The following is a 9,284-nucleotide window of genomic DNA, read 5'->3' as shown; positions in this document are numbered from 1 at the left end:
TCCTACATAAGAAATAAAGTCAGATTTCTATTAAAATATAATTGAATATAATTAAGTTATAAATAATTGCAATTGATTAAATTTATATCTTTTATTTTTTCTTCAAGCCATACTTACTCTATTTTATTTTATTTAAAATAAATAGTACAATATAGGCGGGCCTGTAGGCTTATAGCTCAGGCTTTGTGAAAGTGGGCCTACGGTCTTTTTATTAAACAAGCTTTTTCAAGTCCCAAGCCCGGCCTATTTTATGAAATATACTAGGCCAGGTCTGGCCTGACGTAGGGCGAGCCGTAGGCCCCTGTAGGCCGGCCCGACCCAGTTTCACCCCTAGTTGGGACTTGGGAGAATTTATGACCATTAATTATATGTTTACGGCGTAGTTGTATTCCGCTGTAATTGGCGATGGATATTGTGATGTAATGGGGATCAGGAAATGAAAAGGAAATACTGGCTCCAAGTTTGCAATGGACTACGTGTTCCGTCGCAAATTGTAAATTCTGTATAAAAAAAATAACTTAGAACGAATTTTGTTCGAAGGAAAACTCGTTTCCTCTGCTAAACCCTCTCATTTTGTCTCACTTAGTTGTTCTCCGACGTTGCACATTATCCCTTTCCCCCTTATTTTCGTTCTCATATTTCGAACAGGTTCCTTCTCATTTGCACACACTGTCGTCAAAGCCGTTCTCCACCGCGAGTGCCACCGCCTACAAGGATTTTTGATCACCGTTCGTCTGCAAGTAGTTCTCCACTGGTTAGTTTCTTTGTTCTTTCTCTCACTCTCTTTCTTTCTCTTTTTGTTAGCTTCTTTGTCCTTGTGTTCATTTTCTTCCAATTTTGTTTTCCATCTGTTAGTTTATCTCTCTCTCTTCGTTCCCTTTTCTCACACATCTTCACCATCTCCCTCAGCAGGCCCCATTTTCTCGCCTCATCTTCACCGGTTCATGCTCTATTTGTTTTTATTTTTTAATTTTTTTTAATTATAACTCTTTGTTTTGACACTGATAACTTGAACATCATTTTGCTGCATGTTTGTTGATGAGTAGTTTGATTTGCATACCGTAAAATTAGTTCTCATTTTGATTTTATATTATTTCAGGCTAAGATTCTTATTTCAAAGTTGACCGAGGAGAGAAATTATGCTATTGACAAAAAAGAAGGCTTCAGTCAGAACTGGTATGTTATTGATACACAATATATCTTTGAAGCGTGCGAACTTAAGCATTAGCTGTGTAGAACAAGACATTTTATAAATGAGTTTTCACTACTAAGTCCTGACATGTTCTATGGGTCTGATTTGCTTACAAATTTGGTTTCAATGAGTGTGCTTACATTGTGGAACTTGTGTTACCAAATCTCGTTTGAATTTCTGCTAGAGAGAGTATCATAATTATTAGTGTTTTCTTCTAGGGTTGTGAAGCCTGGTGCTTATTTATTTTGGTTGGACTTGTATTGTTGGAATTTTCTATTTTTAGTTTGGCTTATTTTATTCCTGTTATAAAACATCATGAAGGAATCCCCAACTTTTTATTTTTTTTAAAAGTAATTTGTCTTTTTTTAAATGTTCAACAGAATTCTAAGAAAATATTCTCAAGACAATTGAGAGTGGCAAGAATTAGTAAGTGAAAAACTGGCTTTATTCAATTCTGACAAATTGTCAATTTATTGATTGGAACTTAGATTCCAGAACACTAAGAATCATTTTTTTTTCAACTAGAAGGTCCTTTCTAACTTCTTTTCACTTTTTTCCATATTTTCGATACATTTTTTTAAGAGGTTTTTTATTGCATAGCAAGATTCTTAATGCTACAACATTGAACTGGATATAATCTACAATTTTAATTTGGAGTGAGGAGTTAAAAGTCTTCTCAATTATGGTTATCGGAAACAGAATCAACTCTAAGTTATGTAATCCCTGAAATACTTTGACCTAGTATGTGGTTGAATTAGCTGATTTTAGAGAAATAATTTTTTTTTGGCAATTTTTTGAGAGTGCCATTGAAAAAAATTGATCATTTCCCCAAAATTAATCTTTCCTAAAGCATGAGTTTAGGAAAATATTGCCTTAAGATTCTAGCAGCAGGATTACTTACAGATAATTTGACCTTAAATAATAGCAGCAGGTGTAGAAATGGTGGCCACAAAATATTGATTTCTATGTTGTTATAGTCTCACAACATCTATTATGCTTGAATATAAATTAGCACACTTGAAGTGTTGAACTTCGAGTCATTTCTAATTGTAGCAATTGAGATTTGTATCAAGTGCTTATAAGATATGCTCGATGAAATGAACTACATTTTGGTCTAAACCTTGTTGCAATCTTGATTTTTTTTTTTCAATTAAACAAATGCTTTTATTCAATGACAATCTAAAAACAGAAAATTGCTTCTGATTGGTTTCGATTAAACAAATGCATTAATCGTAGTGTAAAGAGGAAAGTTGCTTCTTCACTTAGGGGGTGTTTGGTAGAGGAGAAAATTTTTTTACTAGGAAAATACAGTTACTAGGAATGTGGTGGAAAAATGAGTTTGGTAAGAAAGTTAAAAAAAGTTGTTTGGTAGGCCAAAATATTACCGGAAAATTGGGTTAATTTTGCTGAGTCTATGTTTGTTTGAAAATAAAATATTGATTGGAAAATGGGTTGAAAATACGAAAATAACCCTTTTTTGAATCTTTATCCAACTCCACACACGGTACTGCTCGTATTTGACTTTTTCTTTCTTTTGGAGGTAAAGATATATGAATCATACTCATCGATATAAATTGTTGTTCTGCACACCGACAAACTTTACATTTTGAAAAAGGTAAACCAAAGTTACATCTCTGGGTAGCCCAAATTCAAATGATATATGATTTGTAAAACTTGATTCTGTGCTAAATTTTTACACGAGGATAAGGGGTATTTCCGTCTGACCCATCGCAAATATTTTTTCACTTGACTTGTTATCTACAAATACCACCTCCAAGGTGGTATTTTCAAATAGTGATTTTTGCATCACGTTACACACAAATCTTATTTGCATAGGGAAAATGGTTGCATGATATTTTTTTTCCTAAACTTCTACCAAACATGGTGTAATTAAATACCCACTCTCATTTACCCATCTTTCCCACAACAAACCACCTACCAAACACCCCCTTAGGGTAGCTTTACTAATGCAATAATATGTGCTTATAAATCTTTTCTTTCCTTTCAGTGTATAACTTGATGTTGTGTAAAATTTTATCAACGTTGTGTTATCTTAGGTTTATAGTGTACATTGGAATGGGTCATTTATCAAAAAATTATCTTATTAAAATGTGCAGCTTAAGTGAATTTTACTGATTACCAACACAAATAAAGTTTAGCACTATCCATATTCTTAAATTTCACAATATAAAATATAGAACTACGCATATATCCATATAAAATTGTTACTTTCTTTAAAAATTATATTAGAATGATGTTTAGGATTATTTCATGCAAGTTGCTTGCATAATTAAACCTAAAGATTTCTTAACCCTAACCATAACCCTAAATCCTAACCTTAAGCCCTAACCCTAACCTCTTAACCATAACACTAAACCCTATCCTTAAACGATAACCCTAACCCTAAACCATAAACCATAGACTTAAACTCTGAACAATGTTATTCCTTACTATAAATGTTAATGGTTGGCTCGTTTGCTGCAGTTGGATTTTGTGCGGGCTATTCCCTCGTGTACCTTCGACACCGACATTCCTTTGCTCTCGTTGTTTGCCATTTGAAGTAACAAACTTTGATTGTGATGTAATTGCGTGCTTGCATTGTGATGAAATAATAGTTGATATGTTATCCCTTGTTTCGTAATATGTCCTCATTTTATTGTGTACTTTCCTATTCTTTGGTTGCTCCCTCTAAATGCATGTCCCCATCTTCTGGTGTACTATCCTCATTCTTTGGTTACTTGCTGTAATTATTCTCTATTGAATGCATATGTTTGTTTGTCACTTATTCGAGTAAGTGGCATCATATATGTTGAAATTACTTGGTGTTTACTAGAATTGAAATGGCCATTTATTGTGGCATCATGTTTGATAATTTTTTAAAAAGTTAAGAGTATGGAAGACGGTTATAATAACCCATACCTGTATAATGAGCACACAGGAGTTTGCCATGATTTAACATAAAATAATTAGAAATAGAGTCTAATTATTAAATGAATTAGATATAGAAATCTAATTTATTTCATAAAGAAATTAGACTTAGAAAGAGATTGTGAGAATAATTCACTTTACCGTGAAAGTGTAATTACAGTAAGTTTGACAGTAAAAATGCAACCAGGAAAATTTACATGAAACTTGTAAATAAATTAGTGAGGGACTAATTTATTGAGTTATATGAGATTAGAACACATGTGTTGAATTGCTAAGTTATTTGGCTAGAATGATATTAAAAGATAAGGAAATTTAGTATTTTACCATAGCTAAAAGGTTGACCATAGTCAAACCTAGGCTTAAGTGAGTTTAAGCTTCTTATTTCTCCTAAGTCCCCCACTCCATTGATTCATCATCTCCTCAAAAACAGGAAGGGATCCCATTGTTGAGAGAAAAAGAAAGCTTAAAACCTAGAATGAGTTGTGGTAGATGAAATCAATTGGTTCCAAGACCAAAAGTGTAACACTCCGTGTGCACCCAGTGTATTAAACATATAAATGGTAATAAGCGCAGCTCAATAAATGCAGAAGCTAAAAATTTCAAGTATGAACCTTATCATATTAACTTAGTGAATCTTTTTCAAAAACTGCCTGTATATAAATTGCAATAAATAACTAAACTGAATAACCTCATAACATAAATAAGGTATCAAGTCATGGAACTACAACACTTAGACCAAACATATCCTGATACAATAATACAACTCCAGTATGAAATACACAACTTATTCAAATATGGCATGGACAACCCCCATGCTCACCAAATAAAGCAACATAATCAAATCACGTCTCAAGTACAATAGCCATAAATATATAACAGCAAGGCAAAAATCTTAATAAAATAGCAAGGTGCATGCATCATCTCAACTCAACTCCGGCCTCGTGCCATTAGAGGTCTCAACCTCAGAATTACCTGTACCTGAAAATATGCCCCACACGGGGTGAGATCTCTAACAAAAAATCTCAGTAAGGCAAGGGGTCCTCAAGGATCTCTCCACCTCAAGCTCACTTACATGTGCAATATAAGTTCAAAAATGATAACAATAGTATAATGGCAAATATCTGTGCAATGCAGCATATGTCCATGTCATATGTGTATGCATCTTACTAGCCAGAGAACAAAATGTAGGTATCACATACCTCTACAACCCACAATACAAGGAGTCCACCATGTTCCTCTCACACGGAGTTACCATCTTGCACGTGGCCCGACATGCTTAAGGATTATCGTCTCGTGTGGAATACCCCGCATACATATACATACGACAAATGCACTATATCATAATCCAGTTCAACAACATATCCAATATTCATCATATAAACAGATATATTTTCAGAAAAACACATCATGCATATAAACCATCCCTTCATGAGGTTTGGTGGAATCATCAATGGGTAAAATCGAGGACACGAAAGCTTACCTACAGTGCCAAAATCCTTATCTAAAAGCTCGGTATACACTGATCCACCAACAGTCACATAGTCCGACAATTGCAATCTGTTTATATCAAGAATATTATTAAAATCAGAATCCCAAATTTCATAGCAATTGGATCACGTTTTATTTTTCGTTTAATGACCACAAGCCTTTCCTAAAGCCGTAATTATAGCATTTCAAGCCTCTTTATTATTTGCATTACATTTCCAACAGTAACACCGACTCCCTAGGGTATCATACCCTAATTGGGGTTTTCCTACGCATCAGAATTGATTTCTGGTATTTTCTGACAGGGGTAATCGATTACCATGCAGAGGGTAGTCAATTGCCCTACACAGTAATCAATTACCATGCGGACAAAACACAAAATCTGTATATTTTTTTGCATAATCTGGGGATTCCATGGCTTCCAAGGGTCCAAGGTCTGATTTTTCATCAAACAGAAGTTCAAACCACATGATTAAACATAGATATACTATCTTTTACTTGAATCATTAAGGTTTCCACTTTTTACTTCACAAAATAAGCCATTTAGAAGAAAAGCAAGGGAAATGGTTTATAGTTACCTATGGACCTTTGAAAACAAAAAAATGGAGAAGCTTTGAAGATGCTCCAAGCTACTGACTTGGTGGTGCACAAAAATCACACTCAAAGGTAGGTCCTTTCTTCACAAATATTTGGTTCTTGAAGTTTCCTATAGTGTAACAATGGTTCTCACACTCAAAACTCAAGTGGACAGCCCCTAACTCTATGCACACAGAAACTCAAACCATCAAGAAATGGTTTTTCTCTCACAAAACTCAAGCTTTAAAAGGATTGATGATGATTCTATAACATAGACATAGAGAAACATGGAGAAAGATGGCTTCTTGGCTAGGTTTCAAGAAAAATAGTCAAGTCTTCATGGAGAATGAGATGTGGCAGCCATGAAGATCAGCCTTGGGGGTCTGAAAACTGACCTAGGATTTTGTGTCATTAGATATATATAGGTGCACTCACTTAAACTAAAAATATTAGTTTAATTAGTTTCGCTCTTCGTTTAACTCTAAAATTTTATGTTCTTAACCTAGACATTTTTCTAAGAATTATCATATTTTTACATTAATTTTTCAAGATACTTCACCGGTACGCGTTTTATACATAGCCGATATTAGTCCTGACATCACTGCTTATTAATTTTACCCCAAACTTCATATTCTTAACCTAGAAATTTTTCTAGGAATATTTATATTTTTATAATAATTTTTTGGAATACTTCACCGGTACGCACTTATACTGCGAAGCAGAACCAGTATCTGCATTTTTCATCAAAAAAAGGACAAAGCATTATTCGACTTTCTTGATAATTATTTTACCATAATTATGCCTAATCTTATTAACTCTATGCTCCGGCATCGCTAATGTTATTTTATTCATTATTTAGCGGTGCAGGTTCTTATATTCACCCAACCTTTTAAGAATTTTGTCTGCATAATTAGAGACATATTTGTCCCTAAACTCGGGGTATTGCCGGAGAAGATTGTCCTCCCGCTCCCAAGTACACTATTCTGGAGTTCTTCCTTCCCATTGAACTTCGACCATGGAAATGATCTTGCTCCTTAGCTTTTTCTCACCACGATCAAGTATCTTGAGTGATCCTATGGGAGTCTTTAAGTTCTCCCGAATTTCCACATCATCGGGTTGCATAATGTACAAAGGATCCGCTATGTATCTCTGCAGCTGTGACACGTTAAACACATCATGGATGTTGGCAATGTTCGGAGGCAAGCCAAGCTGATAGGCAATAGGCCTTACCCTACCAAGTATCTGATATGACCCAATGAATCTCGGGCTAAGCTTCCTCACTCCGAGGGCGCGGCCAATGCCGGTGATAGGTGAAAGTCTCACAAACACATGTTCACCCTCATTGAACTCCATTGGCCGATGCTTGTTGTCGTAGTAACTCTTCTGGTGATTTTATGCTTGCTCCAGCTTCTCTCTGATCATCTGGATCTGCTTGGTAGTATCTTGGACAAAGTCCAAGCCAAATAACTCACGATCTCCAACCTCAGACCAACAGGTAGGAGTTCTACACCTCCTATCATACATTGCCTCATAGGGTGCCATGTCCAGGCTAGCATGAAAACTGTTGTTGTACGAGAACTCAACTAATGGTAGGTACCGATCCCATGCTGAGCCTTGCTCCAAGGTGCAAGCCCTCAACATGTTCTCAAATGTCTGGATGGTCCACTCAGTTTTTCCATAAGTCTGAGGGTGATAGGCTATACTCAATCTCAACTGAGTACCAAAAGCTCCCTGCAGCGCCTCCAAGAACCGAGATGTGAACTTCGGGTCCGTATTACTAATGATACTCTCGGGCACCCCAGGAAGTCTCACAATTTCGCGAACATATATCTTGGCCAACTGCTCTGTAGAGAAGCTCACCTTCATTAGAAGAAAATGGGCAGACTTAGTCAATCTATCCACAATGACCCAAATAGAGTCACAACCAGCCTGAATCTTAGGCAATCCCACAACGAAGTACATGTAAATGGTCTCCCACTTCCATTGCGGAATCTCAAAAGGTTGAAGCTTACCAAGAGGTTTTTGGTGCTCAATCTTTACTTTCTGGCATATCAAACATTTGGACACATAAACTGCTATATCTTTCTTCATGCTCAACCACCAAAAAGATTTCTTCAAATCCTGGTACATCTTTGTAGCCCCAGGGTGGATAGTGAATTGTCCCTTATGAGCCTCTGACATCACCTCCTCCATCAACAGACCCCTAGGTGCCACAATCCTGTTCTGAAACAATAATAATCCTTGATCGTTCCAAGATACACCACCTTGGTTCTTCACATAATCAAGGCATTCTCTTTGCACTTGCACTTCTTTGATCTTATCCATTAACTCATTCTCAACTCTCACAATTTCCATCTCCAGTAGTGCACCCCCAAACAAAAAGGTCACTGTCAAGTCTCGAAATTTTTCAATCACATCAAAATCATTAATCATTAAGCTGGATAGGCTAACAGATTTCCAACTTAAAGCATCAGCTATCACATTGGCCTTGCATGGGTGGTACTTTAACTCGAAGTCATAGTCCTTAAGAAATTCCATCCATCTTAACTGTCTCATGTTCTACTCCTTCTGGTCGAAAAGATACTTTAAACTCTTATGATCGCTGAACACCACAAACTTCATTTCATATAGATAGTGCCTCCAAATCTTAAAGGCAAAAACAATACCAGCCAACTTCAGATCATGAATCGGGTAGTTCTCCTCATGAGGCTTTAACTGCCTCAAAGCATAAGCAACAACTCTACAATTCTGCATCAACACACAACCTAGCCCCTTCTTAGAAGCATTGCAATATAACTCAAACTGTTCCGCAGGATCAGGAAGGATCAACACTGGTGCAGTTGTCAATCTCTCCTTTAACTCATGAAAGCATTCCTTACACTCGTGAGTCCACACAAATAGAGTATTTTTTCGGGTAAGGCGAGTAAGTGGCAACACCATCTTGGAGAATCCCTCAATGAACCTCCTATAGTAGCCTGCCAAACCCAAGAAACTCCTTACTTCTGTAACTATTTTGGGTTTCTTTCAATCCAATACTGCCTCTATTTTGTTTGGGTCTACTGCCACTCCTCTTGCAGTAATGACCCAAGAAATTTCACTGAAG

General features: G+C 36.1%; 1 protein-coding gene across 1 annotated transcript; it reads right to left on the bottom strand.

Moving 5' to 3' along the window:
* Positions 1-7,159: 7,159 nt before the first annotated feature.
* On the bottom strand, positions 7,160-7,534 carry LOC133291976 (uncharacterized). Its single transcript, XM_061490337.1, has one exon. The coding sequence runs from the start codon at positions 7,532-7,534 to the stop codon at positions 7,160-7,162; it is 375 nt and encodes a 124-aa protein (XP_061346321.1).
* Between the last annotated feature and the right edge of the window lie 1,750 nt (positions 7,535-9,284).

The sequence above is a fragment of the Gastrolobium bilobum genome, unplaced genomic scaffold, assembly GCF_033153095.1.
Source record: "Gastrolobium bilobum isolate Gb01-03AN ecotype WA unplaced genomic scaffold, APGP_CSIRO_Gbil_v1 utg12900, whole genome shotgun sequence".
In the NCBI taxonomy this organism is placed as follows: Eukaryota; Viridiplantae; Streptophyta; class Magnoliopsida; order Fabales; family Fabaceae; genus Gastrolobium; species Gastrolobium bilobum.
This window is presented reverse-complemented; position numbering and strand designations above follow the sequence as displayed.

Bases quoted from the DNA above. Each gene is read 5' to 3' on its own strand.
- LOC133291976 (XM_061490337.1), bottom strand. From the start codon at position 7,534: ATGGAGTTCAATGAGGGTGAACATGTGTTTGTGAGACTTTCACCTATC.